This window comes from Ursus arctos, unplaced genomic scaffold (genome assembly GCF_023065955.2).
Source record: "Ursus arctos isolate Adak ecotype North America unplaced genomic scaffold, UrsArc2.0 scaffold_3, whole genome shotgun sequence".
NCBI classification, from domain to species: domain Eukaryota; kingdom Metazoa; phylum Chordata; class Mammalia; order Carnivora; family Ursidae; genus Ursus; species Ursus arctos.
Genome location: NW_026622985.1, coordinates 48,891,712 through 48,913,185, shown reverse-complemented (window position 1 = coordinate 48,913,185; position 21,474 = coordinate 48,891,712). Strand labels below are relative to the sequence as shown.

The 21,474-nt window shown below is 38.2% G+C and overlaps 1 protein-coding gene and 1 long non-coding RNA gene across 5 annotated transcripts in view; one reads left to right on the top strand and one right to left on the bottom strand.

Annotated features, from left to right (window-relative positions):
* Positions 1-21,474, top strand: part of TMEM196 (transmembrane protein 196) — a 47,292-nt gene that overhangs the window by 23,144 nt on the left and 2,674 nt on the right. For 2 of the 4 annotated variants that reach the window (XM_057304143.1, XM_057304142.1), the window contains exons 2-4: positions 15,696-15,752; positions 19,642-19,896; positions 21,063-21,429. In XM_057304143.1, the coding sequence (XP_057160126.1) occupies positions 15,696-15,752; positions 19,642-19,896; positions 21,063-21,152 (402 nt within the window). In that variant the 3' untranslated portion in view covers positions 21,153-21,429. Of the gene's footprint in view, positions 1-15,695; positions 15,753-19,641; positions 19,897-21,062; positions 21,430-21,474 lie in introns of those variants that run through there. The other 2 variants (XM_026507146.3, XM_044387022.2) reach the window with 1 other exon arrangement.
* Positions 18,429-21,474, bottom strand: part of LOC130542038 (uncharacterized) — a 40,842-nt gene continuing 37,796 nt past the window's right edge. Inside the window, exons 2-3 of the long non-coding RNA XR_008956276.1 lie at positions 19,237-19,326; positions 18,429-18,569 (exon numbers count right to left, since the gene is read on the bottom strand). This is a non-coding gene — a long non-coding RNA (uncharacterized LOC130542038). The remainder of the gene's footprint in view (positions 18,570-19,236; positions 19,327-21,474) is intronic.

Here is a 21,474-nt window from a genome sequence, read left to right as displayed (position 1 = left end):
ATATTTTGATGAGCTCTTTCCAAAGCATACTTTATGAGAAGGTCCTCCCTCACTTTTAAGAAAGTTGCCTCTGCTGGCTTTTTTTCCATCTTGTTATGTTCATTAACTCCTCTAAATGCTAAAGCAATAGATCGATATGACGTGATTTGATCAGAACAAAGTTCTGGAAAGATTAAATGAAACATCCAATTATTTTATAAAAGTTTACCTTAGAGAATTGGGAAAATACAAAAGAGCCAAAATGACATTAAAATGGCCAGTGATCCTACCACTCAGAGAAAGGCACTATTTACATCGTGATATTATTGCCTTGAGTGTATGAAAATAATAATTTTTGCAATATAAGAACTAAATGTGCATAGTTTTGTAGTCTGCTGTTTTGTTAAAATAGTGTTATAAGCATTTCATCCTGGCCTAACATAATCTAAAACAAAAACAGGAACAAAACCCCATGATTTTAAGTCCTACATTTTAATACTTTAGTCCAGTCTTCTGCTTTCAGATAGTTCTATACACTTAATTAAGACTAATATTATCTGCACCTCCCCAAGTAGATTTGACTTAGCTCATTTTGGTAGACCACTCTACTTTCTACCTGACTTTAGAGCTAAACAAAATATGTTCTTTATCACCGTAAACTCCTTTCTTCTTCTTGTCTCTATATTGGAGAGTTGAACATCCTTAGAATTTTGATATTCCTGTTTGAGCCTGAAGATTAGAAGTCTTTTGTGACTGCTTTCTTCCTTAGAATAATAATACCATTGTCAGAAAGGCAGGATGAGATGGGGAGAGTGCACACACTTTGGAATCAGAGTGATCTGGATTTGAATTCTGCTTCTGCCGGGTATTAGCTGTTTACTCCAGCCAAGTGTCTCTTGGATAAGATCACTTAGACTTTTCTGGACCGTTGCTTATTCTTCTGTGAAATGGACTGCATGTGTGGATTGAGAAAACAGGCCTTAAGTTTCTTGATTATTATAAATACATACTAAGTTAATACTCATTGATTCTAAGTTCCCTTCTATTTATGGTTTGATAAGCCGTCCTGTCTGTTCTTTCCAAGCTCTGTCATTACCCTATTTTGGTCAGCCACACAGCAAACACCTCTGAAGCTGTAAGGTTGAATGGAGGAAAGCGGAAACTTTTCTATTGTCTTTATCTATGGCCTTTATTCTAAAGGGAAATCCACGGAACTGAATGATGTCCAAGACAATAATTCATAATAATAATAATAATATATTTATTTATTGGAAATAAATGTATTACATGAAAAGGTTAATTAATTGAAAGGAGAAATCTTTTTTAAGAGCTGCTCCCAAATAGAAATAAAGACCATGACTTTAGTTAAATTGAAAAACAGCCCTGTGAATTAATTGGTAACTACTGCCACCAAGTGGTAGGAAAATACTTCCTTCGAGACTAGAATCCAGTCGCTTTAGGACGAAAAGCTCCCTTACCACAATTTAGTAATTTACCTGTGGACCTGAACTTACTTCATCCCTTCCCATTGATTGCATCATTACCCGAACAGAGAGTTGGGGTAAAATTATGATTGGGAAATCCTAAATTGGTTCAGCTGCTAGAGTTAGAAAGGCCAGTGTTGAACACCGCTTGTGACAAATGCCGGCCATATGGTGTGAAAAAGTTGTCTGAGGAATAGTTTTCTCAACCGAATATGTGAATTAAATTAGATGATGTATATAAAATGTTTAGCCCAGAGCCTGGTGTCTAGCAAATGCTCAATAAATGTTATCTCTTATCTTTTTGATAATGGCCATTCTAACAAGCATGAGGTAATATCTCATTATGGTTTTAATTTGCATTTCCCTAATGACTAGTGATGTTGAGCACCTTTTCTGTACATGTTGTCCTTTTGTATATCTTCTTTGTAGAAATGTCTGTTCAGGTCCTTTGCCTGTTTTTTAATTGGGTTGTTTTTTGACTTTTTTATATATCGAATTGTATGTGTTTTTAATATATTTTGGATATATATATTTATATATTCTGGATATTAATCCCTTATCAGATATATGATTGCAAATACCTTTTTCCCATTCTGTAGGTTGTCTTTTCACTTTGTGGATGGTTTCTTTTGCTGTGCAGAAGCTTTTTAGTTTGATCTAGTCCCAGGTGTTTATTTCTTATATTGTTGTTGGTGCTTTAGGTGTCATACTCAAAAAATCATTATCAAGATGCATGTTAAGCATCTTTACTCCTGTGCTTTCTTCTAGGAGTTTCATGGTTTCAGGTTTAGCACTGAAGTCTTTAATCCATTTGAGTTAATTTTTGTGAGTGATGTAAGAGAGTGGTCCAGCTTCATTCTTTTCCATGTGAATATCCAATTATCTCAGCACCATTTATTGAAAAGACTGTCTTTTCTCCACTGAGCATTCTTTGTTCCCTTGTCAAACATTAGCTGAGCGTATATGCTTCAGTTTATTTCTGGGCTCTTGAGCCTATTCCATTGCTCTATTTGTCTGTGTTAACGCCAGTGCCATACCGTTCTGACGGCTGTAGCTTTATAGTACAGCTTGAATTCAGGAAGTGTGATGCCTTCTGCTTTGTTCTTTTTTTCTCAGGATTTGTTTGGCTATTTGAAGTCTTTTTAGGTATCAGTTGTAATGGCTTGGTGTTTTTGTTTTTTGTTTTTTGTTTTTTCATTTATAATTTATCGATTTGGGTCCTTTCTCTTTTTTCCTTGGTTAGTCTAGCTAAGAGTTTGCCTATTTTGTTTGTCTTTTCAAAGGACCAATTCTTAGTTTGGTTCATCTTTTGTGTTGCTTCTCCGTTCTCTACTGCATTTATTTCCGCTCTGATCTCGATTATATCCTTTCTCCTGCTGCCTTCAGGCTCCACATTGGGTACTGGCTTTGCTCCGGGGGCGCTCAGCTCTGCCTTCCCACTCTCTGCTTGAGTGCTTCAGGGCTGTTGCCAGCCCTTCTGGTCAGATGGGCCCAGAAAAACACTCCCCACAGCACGCAGGGCTGTGATTCAGCTCTTGGCCTGGGCATGGGCAAACTGGGCTCGAGAGCCAGCAGAACTCCTGGACTGAGTATCTGAATCAGGCATCTGCGCCCTGCTGAGTTCCCTGGCTAGTGTGTACCCCCAACTTGGTTCTACAGATGGACGGAGCTGCTGTTTGGGATTACTATTGGGCGGCACCAACTCAGGTACGAACTCAATCTACTGAGATCCGCGTGCAGGTGCCTGCAAGCCTCTCCCCTACTTCTTATCACAGTCACATTCCCAGTGGTTAAGTCCCCTAGATTCCCCTGGAATCCCCATGGTATGAGGTCAGAGTAGGGGCTCCCGCAAAATGACCCACAGTGCTGGTGGTGTTGGTTGTCCCTCCTGGGTTCTCTTTTCTCACTGGAGGAACTAGAGGCTCATGCAAGACTTCGCTGCATGGTGATGCACTGGTCTGGGGGAGGGGCAACGTGGTCAACATGTAGCTGCTTCTCATACCCTACAAATGCAGCCTGTCTTGGTCTCTGCGGTGCCAGGGGGCGCTTCAGTCTCACCCCCATGTTCCAGGGTTCTTTCAGTGGTGTCTTCTTGAATAGCTGTTAGTTCTTCTCGTGAGGGGGAGCAAAGTCAGGAACAAGCTATGCCACCGTCTTGATCACGTCACTCTAAGTTCTAAATCTAGATCTGGCTGTAGTTCCTTCCTGCTGAGGTTCTGGGCAAAGTAATAAAGTCCCCAAACTCCCACAGTGCTATAAAGAATATAAATTAACTATAATGTGTTGGCAAATGGCCTAAACTATAAAATTTGTATGTGGATGCCAGTTATAATTTTATACACTAGGAACCATAAGAGTCATCTATTATTAACCTTAAATAAAAAGAAAGGTAAAAATAACACGGCCGTTCCTGCAGTTACAGTAAACGGTTACCTGGCATTCTATATTCGGTAGTGTCAATTACCCAGACATTTATACATTGTCTTGGCTAATTTATGGTCACAACAATAAATAGCCCAAGATGCTGAGGAGCCTGAAATGTCTTCTGTTTCATCAGAGATAGATTGCACAGTGCCACTTTTGTCACCGAACTCCAATCTTTGAAAATGGATCGTGTAGCCACGTGGTAAATTAATCTCAGTCAGAATGTCAGTATAGTTCATAGAATCCTACTTCAATCCCTTGTCAGAATTGTACCAATCTGTTCTCTGCACCCTAAGAGGTGGTCATTCAGTCACTCTCCAAACATTCCCAAAGGGACCTCCTTCATGTTACGAGGAAGCCCAGGCTACTTTGTGGATAGGTCTGTTCATTAGAAAAATGTTCCTGGTAATGAGTGGAAATCTCCTTCCGTGTAACTCCTACCCATTATTCTTGATTACAACATTTAAATCCAGAAATAATTTAATTTACATTTTAAACTACCCCCATTTCCCAGACACACCACTGAACAGAATTTTTGGTAGTTCCTAGTTTCAAGCTATGACTCTGCATGTCCCGCAGCACCTCCTGTACCCGTTCTTCACGATTCCCCTTTTGGCAGGCAGGTCATCTCAGAGATTGGCATCTTTTTGGCCTCAGCACTTCAAAATGAATAAAAATAAAGGTCCTCTGAGTTGTTTCATAAAATCTGGATAGAAATCAGAATGAAATGCAAAAGAATCACCATTTGTATCAAATCAACTCACAGAATCCTCAAAAGAATAATTTTAATTGGGAGGAGATGAGCCCAGAAGTGGCCCCTAACACTTCGTCTCCTGAGGTTTGGTGTCCTCTTGGAATCCTCGGTCCCGGGTCCTTCAGCTGAGAGGTGGGATGGCACAGGGCCTGCAGAGCAGGTGAGATATGCATCAGGAAGGGGACCACTGCTGTGAACCTTACAAGTCCATCCTTAATTTTGCTCTCGTACCCCCTTTGGTTTTTAATCAAGTTCTCTTGAAAATATCAGCTTATTTTAGTTGTGGTGAGGGGATTAGACAGGGATTTATCTTACTTTAGGTTTTATCCACAACTGGGCCGGAGATACAGGTGGGAACCTGAGGCCAAGAATGATAGTAACTGTGAGGAAAAAGAGAACACAAATTCCAGAGGAAGTTTAAAACCAAGGTGATAGTCATTCTTGTGTAGCCATCCTTCCTGCCAGAGAGATTTCTCTCACAAGCTTTTCATTAGGAATGGTTTATGGCTTGTCTATTAAAAAGAGTATTTTTTAACAAGGTGTTTCTAATTTACTTAGAGCTAACATAAAATGGGGTATAATGCACAATAAACAATAATTTGGGAACCCCCATGTTCTGCTCTCGTTGAACTTCTGCCACTGACTTACTGTACGACTTTTTTGGCTTCTTAATTCCTCTACCCACAAAGTGGAAATAGTAAAGAGTGGTTTTTTTAGCCTTCCCAGAAATACTGGGAGAGAGAACCCAAATAGTAAGTGTTGTGAACTTTTGAAAAAGTAAACTTTGGAAATTTGAGAATTTATCCCAACAGAATACTTGAGAAAGTGTTTCCATTTGGGTCCTTTAACAGGAACCAAACTGAAAGGACTGGAAGATGAGGGTAAAGGTCCATCTGCTTAAATATCTTGTAAACTTTCTTCCAGTAAGGCAAATAATCTTTGTGCTGAAGGATATTGACGGAGAGTGCAGCGTTTAATATTTTTTCCAGAGCCCATTACCCAAGTGTGTATTTTAATGCTCCAAAATTATTTCTTTTTGCTGCATTACTATTTCTTCCTGCAATCTTTGTGGGTTTTTCAGTAAGAGCACACCTTAACTCCAGGAAATAGAAAATCTGTCAGGCTTAATCTTTTTGCCTCTTTAAAAGCCAGCACCTCCTGTCTGGCTCTACTGAGTGTGTAACTTATTTTTTATTCACTGTAGTATCACCTTATAATACGACACAGATTAGTGTCTATGCACCTTCACTGGGATAATATAGTTGTCGAGTAATGAAGAAATGAATCAGTGGGAGATTGGAAGGCGGGCTCAAAATTATTTTATGATGGTCCTCTTTATCTAGAGAAAGCTGAAAGCCATCGCATCAATACCATAAATCATTGAGGCTCAGAAACCACCATCTAGAGCTATTCTGAAACAATTCAGAAACTCAGCATCTTCCCTGGGTCCTTTATTAGTCTAAGTTTATAAATCTTCTGCATCATTATTGCACTTCAATTAAATAATCCCTTCCAAAATTTAGTCCTCAAAAACCTCGCTCTCCAGAGTCCGTTCCCAAAATCTGTTAGTTTTAACAGCCTAATTTGTGTTCTTAAAAGATATTATTTTAGATCTTTTAAGGCAATGAGGAATTTTTAATCAGTTCTCAATTTTAGAAATTCTCCAGTGACCTCTTTTGAGGATTGATTTACAAGTTTCCCTATTTACCTTGTTTGAGGGCTCTCTGGCAATCAAATTGAACCAGGTTACAGGGAAGATGCAATGCATGTTTGCCATCATTTAAAATCAGTTTGAAGTTAACTAAATAGGTAAGTGGAGAGAAAGGACACTTCCACCCCTAGTAAATTTCAGGTGCGTTATAAATAGCGCTCTGCAACTCCGATTACCCATGGAGTTGGGAAACATCTTATTCTAGTTTACTTTTTCCAAGCTAATGGTTTTCACAGTCCAATTATGTATACTGACAGGCTCTGGCATAAATACATTCAGGAAGAAAACTATTATTTCCTACCTGATCCAAAATATTCATTATGAGAACTGTAGCAGACATAGAAACTTGGCTAAATACTATAAACTATAATGCTGAACCACAGAGTGGGAGTAAAGTTCTTCTGTAATCAACTGCTCCAGACTCTCTCTTGAAAGGGAGTGGGAGACCGAAAACAATGAAGAGAAAAAGTTGGGCAAGAAAACGTCCCTTTTGTTAATGTCCTTTAAAGGGACAGTTCTCTTACTCCTTAGAGGCTCTCTGTGGAGCACTGATAGCCCCACCTTTGCTTCAGTCAAGGTGTTCTGATCACCAGAAGTGATATATCATCAGGGGAAATGGTGGGGGAGGGGGGAGTAAAGACCTTAAAAGCCACTATTCTTTGATGGGGGAAATGAATCTGTCAAAGATAAGCCACTTAGAACTTGCCATGCAAAGGCATAAAATGTCTACAGTAGGATCCAGAGAAAGCAACATCAATTTCCTTCCCTACCCCACCCACCATGGTTGATGGAGATATGTACAAACAAAACACCCTTACTTCTGCTGAGGTGCTTCTGATAACTGTCTTTATACCTGGGAATGAAGAGACAAATACTCTCCATTAAATACTTCAGGAAAGAAAAGAAGCTTTGTTCATCACATAAGCCTAGGGAGTCTCCAGAGTCTGGTATTAGACATCCATCCATTGCTGCTCCTTCAGGCCTACTACTGCCATGGTAGGTCCCACATCTGGCCAGCTCCTGGTAAAGAATTAAATCAGTCCTATAATTCTATACCTAAGGTTCTCCTACTATAAGGAGCATAACAGTTACCCCGAATTTATCTAAGATGCAGATTCTGGACCCCATCCCACCAAAAGTTGATTCGATGGGGGCCCATGACTCTGCATTTATAACAAATACCCCCATGTCATTCTGATAAAAATGGTTTACAGATGCCATTATTTGAAAAATCTTGTCAAGGCTTCATAACTGAGGTCATATAATCCAAATTGAGTCTAATCATTAAGGCAGCCAAAAGTGTATTCTCAAAGATTATCCTGGTAGAACAAAAAGGGAGGTAGCATGGGCAGCTTTTATACCCTGCCTAAATCTCACAAGTGTTGGGGGAAATCTTGGTACTTGAAACTGGATAGATACATATTCAGATAGGATTATCATATGAGACAAATACCCTCAAAATGGGAAGAGATCCCTTCACTTTGAGATCTTACAAAGGATTTCAAGGAGGATTCATGTGGTCAAGATTGTTATAATTGTGACAAGCTCTAAAGGTTGATCAAGTAGTTTTTAGGGACCCTACTCTGCCTACCATTGTATTCTCTTTTTCTCCGGAGGGAAGACATACAGATGGTAGTTATCTACTTTTAGTCATGGTCCGTCCAGGACAGGTCATTGCTTATAATCATAAAATGAAGAACTCCTCTCCTTCCTTGAGAATCTCTGCTCTTGGACAGAAAGGCTTGCCAGCCATAGTACCCAAGTATTTGAAAGACTCTCAAAGTAACCAATTGATCTCACATTTAAAAAAAAAAAAAGTATATTCTGATTTTTTAATGTCCTGAAGCTTTTTGTGATACCTATTAACTTTTTTTTACATTATTTGATCTTGACGAAGTGACAAGTATCTGATTTCTTCCAGGAGCAAATGTCTGAATGTGATGGGATAGCATGTGTGTTAAGTGACAGTGTCTGCATTAAAGGGTATTTAAAGGGGAGATTGAATTATAATCACTCAGAGCAGTTTACGGAACGGACTAGGTGATAGTAGGTAATAGCATTCAGTTGAAAATGTTGAGACACTGCCCAATTTCTAGTTTTACCAAGGGGAAAAACCTATACTGTGTCTATTGAGAGAAAATAAATCAACAGCTGGGATATATACTCATAAGGCCCTTTCCCAAGCCATTTTCTGTCTCACATAATTAAGAACACAAACTATTATAATGTTACATGTCAATTGTACATCAATAAAAAAATTGAAAAGAATATGACCTTTTCTAGTTTGGGAAGTCACTTCTCACATTCAAAAAGGATCTTCTGGAAGTTACCATTTAGTGTCGAGGTAATATCTTTTTCAGTGATTTTTTTTTTTTTTTAATAGAAAGGTCTACTCATGCTGACATCTCAAGGACCTCTGAGGTTTGAGAAGGAAACTTTTGAAACCCGCAAAGCTAGGATTGTGACATTTAAAAGGTCAATACCATCCACATTATTTTCAAATGCCACCATTGAGAAGAGAATTAACCTAATCTGACCAATCATGAGTGTTTCAGAAAAACAAAAAAGAAGTTAATGGGATTTGATTCAGTGAAAAGACTAATTGCACCCAGTTATGTGTCTGGAATTGACTAAATCTGATTAATTTCTGCTCCTCCCCATGTATAATGTGATACATTCATCCACCCATCTACTAATTCATTCATTCAGTTTGAAATTCCACCATGTCATCTAGAAACTTCATTTCAACAGCACAGCTTTGTCTGAGGAGCTATGGCAAAGTTGGATATAAAAATAGATGATCTCTCATCCTGACAGTACCAATAACAGCAAATGAAATAACACATCCAATTTTACTTTTATGTAGCATGAGGTTCAAAACTGTTTCTTTGCTCCATAATTTCTTTTCTTCATTCACTTGCCCATCGTGAAAGAAAATTCCCTTTTCCAATCCCCTTTTTTTCTAGAGAATTAAGAGACTATCAAAATGCCTTCGGAACAGAAAAGCTTTATTTCAGCCACTATTAGGAATGTGTAGAACTCAAAAAAACCCTTTCTAAGTCAAAATGAAATGTGGTGGTCATTGAAGCTACATCTAATTAATATGCAGTGGTTTATGATTCATTATATTTAACTGAGAATAAAACTGCTCATCTGCTGAGGATAGCCAGAAAATCACTGTGGTATCAGCACAGTATCAGGGAAGATATGAACCACGTTAGCACAGTAGCGTTTTGTGTGCTAAAATACAAAATAATCCCTTAAGAGACTCCAGCTATCATTCTTGAACAGGTGATTGAAGTAGAATAAAAATATCCAAGAACTGGTGGTAGCAAAGTAAATCATCAAACTTTTGATCTATGTACAAGGAGAAATACACTGTTTTTTTTTTTTTAAGATTTTATTTATTTATGTGACAGAGAGACAGCCAGCAAGAGAGGGAACACAAGCAGCGGGAGTGGGAGAGGAAGAAGCAGGCTCCCAGCGGAGGAGCCTGATGTGGGGCTCGATCCCACAACGCCGGGATCACGCCCTGAGCTGAAGGCAGACGCTTAACTGCTGTGCCACCCAGGCGCCCCCGGAAATACACTGTTTAACCAGAAACAGATTTCTTTCCAATTGGTCTCCCAACATTTAGTATTTGTGGGGTTTTTTTGATAAATTTTCTATATATTTTAAAGAAAGATTAATTTTGACAAAATTGTGTAACTCATTAAAGTTTATCAAAGTATTAAGTTCAATTTGTGGTTCAAGCTCATTATCTTGAGGGGGGGAAGTAGCATGGTTTCTACTTTCTAGTATGTATATCTTGTGTAATGGCTAATGAATTTCAGTGGAAATTGTTTCATCTGAGGTGGTTAAATGTCATGTGGCAAAAATTTTAACGAGCTCTCTTAAAACAAGATTGGCCCACCATCTTTCATAATCCCCTTCACCCAACACTTGCTTGTTCTTTCTGGCCACTGTTTTTATCTGCTTCCATTACAACCATGGTTTCAACATTTTCCATTACATAATTTAAAATTGAGAAATTATACAATAGCCTTTTTTTTACTCTTAGTCTTTTCCCAGAATAAACTTTCTTGGACAGAAAGAAATACTAATAAAGAATTCATTAACAAGCATCTAGGTCATGCTGAGAGAAAAACAGAAACGAAACAGAGAGACAGAAACAGAGAGGCAGACAGAGAGAGAAAGAGAGAAAAGCAGAAGGAAAGAAGAGGTGTTCATTCATTTATTCATTTTAGGCATCTTTTAACAAACCCCTTTCCTCCTTCACCTAGTAAACTGTTTTTTCCCGTTTCTATTTTTCCTCTTATGAGGAAAATTGAAAACATTCACATTTAGTCTGATTGTTTATACTATTGAATTATTTATTCCAATTTATTTTATAGTTTCACTTTATTTCCTTTCATTTTTTTTAAATTTCCCTGACATCTGTTGGTTCAAGCTTTACCGTAAAATTGTATTTTTCTCTTTATTTTCTCAGTCTCCATATTTTAATGCACAAATTTAACGTGGTACTTTTCTGTCAATATCTAGAACTAGTTAGCTTTTCTGTTATTCTGCTAAATGATAGGAGTTCTAGAACACTACATCTTCTTTACCCCCACCTCACCATCTCCCATGCCAAAATTGCCTGGGAATATTCATTCTAAACAGAGATTCGTTTTTCCAGTCAATATTTTTTAATGTAAAAGATTTACTGTTTTGTTTGATTTTGTGCTTTTCTCCTACATTTCTTTCTTATCTCAGGGCTTTCCCTGCTTATTTTCCCGAACAGCTTCTAGTAATTCTTGCAGAGTGTGTCATGTAAAATGTTTGGGCGCCTGTATTAGTTTCCTATTGCTGCTGGAATGAATTGCTACAAACTTAGTGGCTTACAACAACAGAAATGTATTCTCTTGCAGTTCTGGGAGCCAGAAATCTACAATAGGTCTGTGTGCCTAGATTCCTTCTGGAGGCCACAGGGGAGAATCCATTTCCAGCCCACAGAGGCTGCCTACATCCTGGGACTTACAGCTCTCCTCCCCTTCACAGCCAGCAGCATGGACTCTTCACATCTCTCTCCCTCTCTCTGTATCTCTCTGTGTCGTCTTGGGACCTTCTGTCTCTTTTGACCTTCTTCTCTTCCTCTTAAGGACTCTTGTGATTGTACTTAGGGTCTACCTGGACAGTCCACGATAATCTCAACGGGAGATTCTTTTTTTTTTTTTTAAAGATTTTTTATTTATTTATTCGACAGAGATAGAGACAGCCAGCGAGAGAGGGAACACAAGCAGGGGGAGTGGGAGAGGAAGAAACAGGCTCATAGCGGAGGAGCCTGATGTGGGGCTCGATCCCACAACGCCGGGATCACGCCCTGAGCCGAAGGCAGACGCTTAACCGCTGTGCCACCCAGGCGCCCCCAACGGGAGATTCTTAATTACATTTGCAAAGACTCCCCCCTACCACCACCAAATAAGGTAACATTTGTGGAGTCTGGGGATTAGGACATACATCTCTTTGGAGAGCTATAATTCAGACCATCACAGTGCTTTTGCCCAAATGATCCGGTCTTTTTTGTAGTCTCTTGTGTGAATGAGAATTTGACTAGATGTCAAAAGTTCGAATGTACTTTTTTTTTTTTTTTTCAGAATCTTGTAAGTATTTTATCTTGATATATTCTTTTAGGCTGTTAGCCCAAAAGGCAGAGTCATTCTAGTGAGGAACTGATTGTGCTATTACAGTGATTATCTTTGGTGCAGATATTTTTTCCTACATTTCCTCTAGTTAGAGTTGCAATCCGTATCTGCATATGTCCTGGAAATGATAAGCTTTGCCACCCCTTTCCAGGGGCTTAAAGCATTTGCTTCATAAGAAAGAAAGCCTGAAGGACAGAGCAGAGCTTTGCATCACCTCCTCTCCCTCCCCACACACCGACTTATGTGACAACCATGTCCCCTCCTCCTGTCTCTGCAACAAGCGACATAGCTTATGTGTCCTGAATTTCCTTTGAGGGCCTTATTCCTCTTTGAATTGCAGTTATTCCATTGCCTTGGACCTCAGCACTCTGATGGGCTCTCAAAGTTATCAATCTCTTAGTTTTTCTGCTTTTTCTTATTGTATAAGTGGGAATGACATCTTTGTTCTTTCTACATCTTAAGCAAAAGCATAAGGCTCCGTGGACCTTTCGTGAAGAAAATCCACTCAAAATACAGAATGCTATTTCCATAACAGCTCCATTTCATCCTATAATGAGTCATAGCCTTAGTTATCTATTGAATTTAATCTAAATTGGAATCAAAGGAATCCCACTTGGAGGGCTAGTTGCTTCCATTACGTAGTTGCTCTTCCTATCATTAGATCACTTCATTTATATAACTTCATAGTAAAAGCAAAGCAAATAACTCCCCCTGGGTTTAAATAGTCCATCTTCTTAGAAATAAAATTATATTTTCTCATGTAAAATTGTATATCTAATTCAGATATATATGTCTCCAGCCATCAATTTTACTTTATAAAGAGATTTGTTTTTCACTTGTTTCATAATGTGGTGTGAGTGCTTTGCACCCTTGATAAAGTTTTACTGAGCAAAACAAGTTCCCTGTATACTAAGGTACACTTAATTGTAGACTGTACTACAATTGATTGATCTTACAATCATTCTTATTACCACAAAAACTAACAGTGGGAAGGGCAAAGAGAGCAATTACAGATGACCAGGTGTTCATTGAACACTTCTGGTTGGATTTGCTAGTATGATGCCCAGGACTAGTCCTGAAAAATGCTTTTGAAGAGCATTTCATTACATTATTTGAAATAAATTGACTTAGACACTTAAAAAAGCCTTAGATTACATGGGTGATCTGTGACCTTGATGAATGACCTTGAGCAAGTCACTAAGCCTGTCTGGACCTGTACTTCCCCACATGCAAACCGCAAGGACTGAATTAAGTCATCTTTTAAGATCCCTTCCAGTGCTCTGACTTGGGGGACAGAGAGCCCGTGAAATTAGAAGATCATTTACTGCTCTTTTGTGCTTCTTTTACACTTCTCTATAAACTGTGATGACTAAATTTCAGCTACCATCCCTTAAAACCTCCTCATAAATTTCATGATTTTATATACTGCCCATTATATGGGTAAATTTTTTCTCAGATTACAAGTTTCCTCCAGGCAACGCGGATTTTGGATACCCTAACAGAAGTAACTACTGAGAAGTATTTACTCTCCAGGCCTGATTGGGCGTAGAAACATATCGTTTGATTCTCCTCGTATTCTACCTTCCCCCAGCCTCAAGCCCTGAACTTCCTTTCCTTAGTGGACCACAGAAGGAAGCAATTTTATTGCCACCTCGATGTTCTAACAAAGTGGGTGGGAAGGAGAACTCAGCTTAAACTCCTGAGGTCTCCTTGAGCTTGGCTGTGAATAAGTAATAGCAATGTTTATAGATTTCTGAAGAGATCCAAGGAACACAAAACTACTTTGCTTTCAAATTATTTCAGGAATGAGTTCTGGGTGAATGGACTTTCAGGGTGAATAATGGGTTAGTCAGGCAAGCAAGGAGAAGGACATGCTGAGGCTTTGATCTGAAGCTTGGAAGCACCGAGAGGTACAGAATTGGTCCAAACTGGAATGGCTTGTGCACGGCCTTGATAGACATGAGACAGGATGGGTAAGGCAGAGTCCTTAAGGACAAGTTCATCGAGACCCAGGACACAAAGGAGGGTGACAAATGGTTACTCAGAAGTAGCTTTTTAAAACTTCTGAAAAGTGTGCAAGAATTCAAGGTTTATAAAGTTCTGAGTTTTTATCTTCTCATGGTTTAAGGTATTTAAATTATTTTATTAGATCAACTTATATAGTACGTTAACCCTTGTCTGTCATAGGATTTCTAATTATGATCCCAACTAATTTTTTGCTTTTGAGAGGTATGTTATTTTTTACTATCAAAAATATAATTTTATGTATTAATATTTGTAAGTTCCATTTTGGTCTGTGACTTTGCTGTTATGTCTAGTAAATCCTTCCCACTCCTCTAAAATTACATAAATATTTAACTTTGTTGAATGTTACTGTACTTATTTTTTATACACTTAAATATTCAAACTGTTTCATGGACATTTTGGTGTATGATGTTAGGGAAGGTTTATAAACTGCCTTAATTCCATTGGATCTTGATCTTTTTCCCATTAATTTGAAAGATCATCTATATTATAAGCAAATTCTTATATATCCTTGTGTTTTCTGATCTGTCTTGCCGCATCATTGCCTTAGATGGAAAGATCCCTGCAAAGGAAGACTTCCTTAACTCATTATTTCTTTATCAAATTTTGTTGGTGTTTCTCACAAGCATTTTATTTATTTCAGATAATTCTTAGAACATTTTTATGTATATATTTTAAAAGTCTACCCATATGTGAAATTCACTTAAGACCATTTATATTATTAGTTCTGACTGGAGATAGCACAATTTAAAAGAATATCTAAAGGAAAAACTTAACTGCATTTAAAGCTTTATTTGCTAGTCTGAAAGCCCTTAGTGGGCTTATTATTTATTAATGACTGTATTATTTTATTTATATGGTTTGCTTTCAGCCAGATATATGTATAAATGCGCATTCAAATGGCTCTAAATGTTACTAACCAACTTAAATGACTTACCATTTTCCAGTAGCCAAAATATGTAATAGTGTGTCATTGGTAGACTGTTTGATGCATCTGCTTTGTAAAGCGATTATGTCATCAAGTGCTTATTTACAAGAAATGACATGCCATCAAGCTTCATCTCCTTGCGTTCTTCCAACATATCCACAAGGACTGTATTTCTGGTAGGTTGAGGAGGTCGCCATTTTACCTGACATAGTTTGAGAAGTACAAAGAATGTCTCTAAAGAAGAATATCTCCCTTTCTGATGCCTTACCTTTTTGTTTGTGTGAGTTTCACTACCTGTAGTAAGAGCCCATTGATTTCTAATTACTTAGAAATCAATTATGAATGAATGTATGACACCACTTCTCTCCCTAAGAAAGTAGAAAGGGATAGAAGATAGTGAAAGAAAATGGGAGGAAACAAACTCTAAATTTATTTACTTCATAATTTTACCTGGTGTAAAACTGACTCAGGTTTTGCTTAAGTCCCACGATTGCCTATATCAACCTTGCAAAAGAACAAATTTTCATTAAAGTTAGCATTTTTGTCTCTTACTATTCTAGAATGAGGTATTTTTCTTTCTAGCTTTTGATGGGAATGTAAAATTTTAAGCTTCCCTGGAGCAAGTGTCATGAGTGAGCTATAATCTAAAAAAATAGAGGTTTCCTATCTTTGAATATAGAATAATTTTTATTCTTTTCCCTTGCAGTTTCTTCTTTGTGGCATATGTGGAATATTGTGCGCCAAAAAAAAATCTGGACTTGTCGTAAGTTTCTGCCTTGCTTGTATTTTGCATTGAGGTATTTGAAATGTAGGAACCTGACAGTGGAAATGATGACAAGCCAACTTTCGCATAGTGAATGTTACTCATTTAGGATGAAAAGAAGACTGACAAATAAATCCTGGCTTTTTCATTTTCAAAAAAAAAAAAAAACCATCAAGATTATTAGAGACTATGACAAAAGAAAAAGAAAGAAAAGCTTTGATATACTCTTTAAATGCATGAATATGCAACCCATAATGACTGTTGTGGTTGACAATCTCTACTTTCCCAGTTTATAGACGCCCAGACACTCACATGAATCCTTCAGTGCGCTAAAAAAGACATGGCTTGAGTTCATGGGAAATTTAACTATTTAAATGTGGAACTGGGCCTACGGATTACTGGCTTTGACTGTGAAGTCAATTTTGCAATGCAGCAAAACAGCTGTGTTGTTATAGTTACAGTTAATTCCCAAAGAATTTTTTATTTAATTTTATTTTATTACTGTGAATGCAAATGTAAGTGTTTTCAGATGTTTTACAGTACTATCGTGGGTTTCCGGGGTATGGAACATGCTCCCAGTTAACTCTGATAATGGCTGGAGGAGAACTTCTGCATGCTGAAGGGTGGATTCCCCACTTCTCTCCAGGATGTTTTTTTGAGAGTTCAAAAGAGGGAGAAAGCATTGTTTATTTTTTTGTGTGCAATAGGAAAGATCATAGACCTTTATAAGTTGGCACAATTTATACTACACTTGGACCCTAGAAAGTGGTCTTTGATCCTAAAAAGAGTTTTCCAGGGGGAGGCCAGTTATCTGAGGAGGGCCGGGATGGGAGTATTCCTTATTTTTGTTTAACTAGTATTTCTAATCAGTCTTTTTTTTTTTTTTGCAAGGATATCTCTTGTGACTAAAAAATGAAGTACCCATTGCTTTAGACATGTGAGATGGAATTTTTTAAAATTCTACAAAGGGAAAGCATTAGATACAAATTTTTGGAGGCTTGTAATTTGCATCTATGAATCTTCACTTTTTAGTCATGGCCTTCATTCTATCTCTACTTTTGTTTTACTGGAGTCTTTATGGCTATATAATAACAATTTCTGAAACTTAGAAGAAAGAGAGAAAAAGAGAAAGAGAGAGAAAGAAAAAAAGAATGAGCAGGCAAAGACAGAAAGAATGAGGGAGGGAGAGGAAAATAGGGAGAGGCAGAGGAGAAAGGGAACGTGGGAAGGAAAGAGAGGGGAGATGTCTTCATCTATTTGGGCTGTTACAACAAAGTACCATAGACTGGGTGGCTTATAAACAACAGAAATTTATTTCTCACAGTGCTGGAGGCTGGGCCCAGACTAGGGACCCACTTTGTGTAGCTAGATTCTGGTATGGTTCTCTTCCAGGTTGCAAATGTTTGACTGTGTCCTCGTGCAGCAAAAGGGTAAAGGGAACGCTCTAGAATCTCTTTTATAAAGACACCAACCCCATTTATGAACACTCCACCTTCCTGACCTAATTATTGGGGATTCGACTTCAACATTTGTATTTAGAGGTACACAAATATTCAGTTCATTGGAAGGGAAGAGAAGGAATTTTTAAAAAGGCACTAGTGTCTTTTTTCTGTCTTTCTAATTCTCTTAAGAGTTATTTAAAAAATCATAAGAGCTGAACTTATTATAAACCACCATTCACTTTAACCTCTTTTACCCTCTGATATTCCCATAGATGACATTTAACTATCAAGGATTCTTTACCCTTCAATCAAATTGCGTGATAATTTCTCCACTCCAAATATCTCCGGAGTCTAAATTCTCTAGTCTGGTGAGATCTGAAAATCATATATGGTTATAAATGTGGGTATAGATTTTAACATTTTAATTCCTAGGTGAGAATTTTCTGTTTGCACATGTTAATAAAGTGTCACGCCTTTCAAGAATGGATGAGACTAACACGTTTTCTTATAATAGTCAAATAATTTGTCATTTACTTTCTTAACTAATAGTATTCATTGTTTGAAAGCTAGAATGTAACATCTTCCCATATTTTCTGAGAATGAGTCAACACCAAAATATTTCCCAAGAAACTGCATGCGATCTGAACATAATTCAAAGGTAGTATATTAATTCTATGCGAAACTGCAAGCAACAGGTTCCCACTTGGGATGATTCGATTATTTGGTCATTGATATTCAGTATTCTATTTAATCAACCATAAAAAGATATACTCATCCATCATTGGATTTTCAGTCTTGGTGATAAATAACTGCGAGACAGACACAATAAAGATGCCGAAATAAGTTAGAGAAACAAAACAAACTACTTGTGATTCTTTCTGCCCATCATGCTATTTCATTATGCTATTTCAGACATCTGTGGCCTTAGCCTTTTCTGGGAACTGCATGCACTTAGTTTAGATGACATGTTATCAGGGAAGCGTTGTCTGAAACCCCGGGTTGGGCTACGTTCTCCTCCTCCCTATTCTAAGGGCAACCAATTCATCCCTCCTTCTTAATTTTTGCCGTGCCGTGCTGAAATGTTGGATCTTTTCTCACACAAGACTGCAGCGTACTCGAGGGCAATAACTATGAGCTATTCTTTTTTGTAATGCCAACAGCTGCCTCCCTCGGAGCCTAACAGATGTTAGGTGCTCAATAAATGCTTGCTAAACTCAGCTGTCAACAGCAAATAATTCCTGAGAGTGTAAAATTAAACGCTAAATGAAGTTAACATAGCTGCTTGCCTGATGGAATTATGCCAAAGGAGATCCAGCAGATCCAGGAAGGCTTTCTGAAGAAGTTAGGACCGCCTTTGGGCCTTCCATCTAGGAGTCTAAGAAAGAAGCAACGTCATTTCCAGGAGAGGGAAAATATCATTGAGGTGGGAATGAACAAGCTGTAGGACTGGCAAGTGAGAGAACTGGAGTGGAGACCGTGTTCTGGAGATAGATGTAGATAATTAAATTAGTGTCATAATATAAAGTATAAGGAAAGCCCATGGGGGGATTTAGACTAAATGCAAATACAAAATAAAATCATTAAAGCTTTTAGAGTATTCAGTTAAATTTATGATATTTAGGTAGAATAAAACCCTGAGGTCTCTTAACAGAGACCCAGATCAAACCAATAATAGGATCAAAAGCAAAGCCACATCCTGTGTTTCCCCAAAACAACCATACAGTATTTTTGGGATGCCTATTGTGTATTCTTCACTGTAGTGCCACAGAGTAACAAAGGATTTGTAACATAAAGGGCCAGTTCACAGGGAGTCCCTAAATTATCCTTTGGGATACAGATACACAATAAAACTCCTCGGAATGCAAAAGAGGAGTAACCAGATTCCCCAGGATCACTTAGCTAGAGAAGTATAAAGCTCTGAAATTCGGTGGAACTCATGACAGCTCAACGAGAAGATATTTAGGTATTTTAAGGGGGTTAACATAGTGAAACTGGATTTAGAGTCAGAAAATCTGGATTCAGTCCCTCAGCTTGAGTGTTACCTGCTCCCCGTTCACCGTCCAAAATGTGTACGACGATTTCTCTCAGAGGTTTGCTGGGTGGGTTCATTGAGATAGGATGTGTTCAAGTTCCTAGCATAGAAAGCACAGGATAGATAGTAAGTAAGTATGATTCCAATCTGAATCTACCTTGAAGACAAATTTTGCTTATTTCAGTGTTTTCAAAAGATGTATCCCTGGCCTTTATACAGTCAGCTATTAACTCTGAAACACTGTGGTCCACATTCTTCCCCTTGAGTCCGATTGCACAGAAACCTGGTGAAAGGTTGGCTTCTGTCCTCTGGGAAGCACGCAGAGCACCTTGCCTTTGGTGCAGTGGGACAGCGCACCGCGCTCTGCTCAGCTCTGCTTCCGCAGCTTTGACGCTCCCTTTCTTTTTCTTATCAGATGATCCTTTTCTCTGCCTGCTGCATCTGCGGCCTCATTGGGGGCATCCTGAATTTTCAATTCCTCCGGGCAGTGACAAAGAAGACCTCGTCCCTCTACCCTCTGCATCTCGCCTCCATGTCCCTTGCGTGCATCGGGATCGGCGGCTGCACGCTCTCTTCCTGGCTCACCTGTCGGCTGGCCAGCTACGAGCAGAGGAGGATGTTCTCCGAAAGGGAGCATTCGCTGCACCACTCTCACGAGATGGCTGAGAAAGTGAGTTTTGTGCCTCTTCGGCTCGCCGCTAGCATGTGATGGAGACTGCAGCGGAATCTTGGCCAATCAACTGGCAGCTTTAGATGAGAATTGGAGGAATTGGATTTTCTAAAACTTTGGCCCCATCGGGCTAAGAATGGGAATTTTTTATTACTTTTTTCTCTGCTATTTTGGGTACACCTATTTTCAACAATTTCATAGCTCTCTATCTATACCAAAACACAGTTCCTAAAATAGCATTTCATAAAATATTGAATGCCTTATAAATATGGATTTTATGTATTGTACTGAGGAAAAACACATAAACTAAATACCCTCTCAACTCAGTAATGCCAGTTTTAGAAATCTGATGAATTCCCCTTTCTAGCTCACCTCTTGGGCTTGTAAGGAGATGCATTTGATTATGTAAATTAGATTTTGAGGCATAAAAGGACCTTTTAATAAGGCAACAAAAAGCCCTGCCTACCAGTGCAGATATTACAATCCGCCTAAAGCTTCATTAAATTCTCATCTAAACTTCATGCATATTTGCGTAGCTTTGCCTATATTTTAAATAATATTCTTGCATAATTGGTTCATGAAACTCATTCAAACCGGAAGTAACATTTTTTGCTTGAAGACAAATGATGTAGTGAGCTGTCTGTGTTTCTATGACATTTTGCACATATTTCTTAATTTCAGTTCCTGTTACTGGATCTAGGAAGGAAAAGATAAAACATCTGTAACCTAAACTGGCTAAGATAATGACCACATCATATTTCACTTGATATCATGGAAATAAAAGGGCACAACCACAGATGAGAAGACAGAGTAGCAAGAGTTACTACTGCATTTTCTTCTTAATGTTATTTTGAAGAAAAAATATTCTATAGTTTTAAGTGTTTCCATTTTGTATGCAATCGATACATTCAAATAAAGAAAGTAGATATTCTTAAATTGCTCCATGAAAAAAGCAATTTGAAACAGATGTACACATGTTCTTTGAAAAAAATTTATGATACAATTAGCAGGACTGATAATTTAAAGAAATGGGTTGTTAAAAATAGATTACCATTATGTATTTGGATAGTGGCTCCTTTGTGCTCTATTTTTATTCTACTGTGACTTAGTTTTTTTGTGTATATGTTTGTGCAATATTTATTATATGATTGTTATATTTATATTAGAGATTGAGGGCTATTGAAATAACCGACTTGCCCAGCTGCCCGGTGGTGCCCCCGACACCAGAGTTACCTACAAGGTACGCTGATTTCTAGGGAGTTACCATGTCGTAATGTCACCGCAGGAAGCAATGCCTCTCCTAGGAAGCCATGATGTCAGCAGATCAGTCTGGACTGATGCTGTGATGTTTGTTGTTCCTCAAAGTAGCACTTTCATGAGAACTACTTTGAGGACCCAACATAAAACCTACATGGCAGAGTCTTGCAGCTTGAAAGTTGGTTGAGTATTTAAAATATTCAGCCTCCCGTAAGCATCCAAACACATTTCTGCTTGGATGATTCATGACTCCTTTATTATCTGCTACATCATGATTCTGACTCAAAACCATCATTCACAGACCAGAGTTTTGTTTTTAAT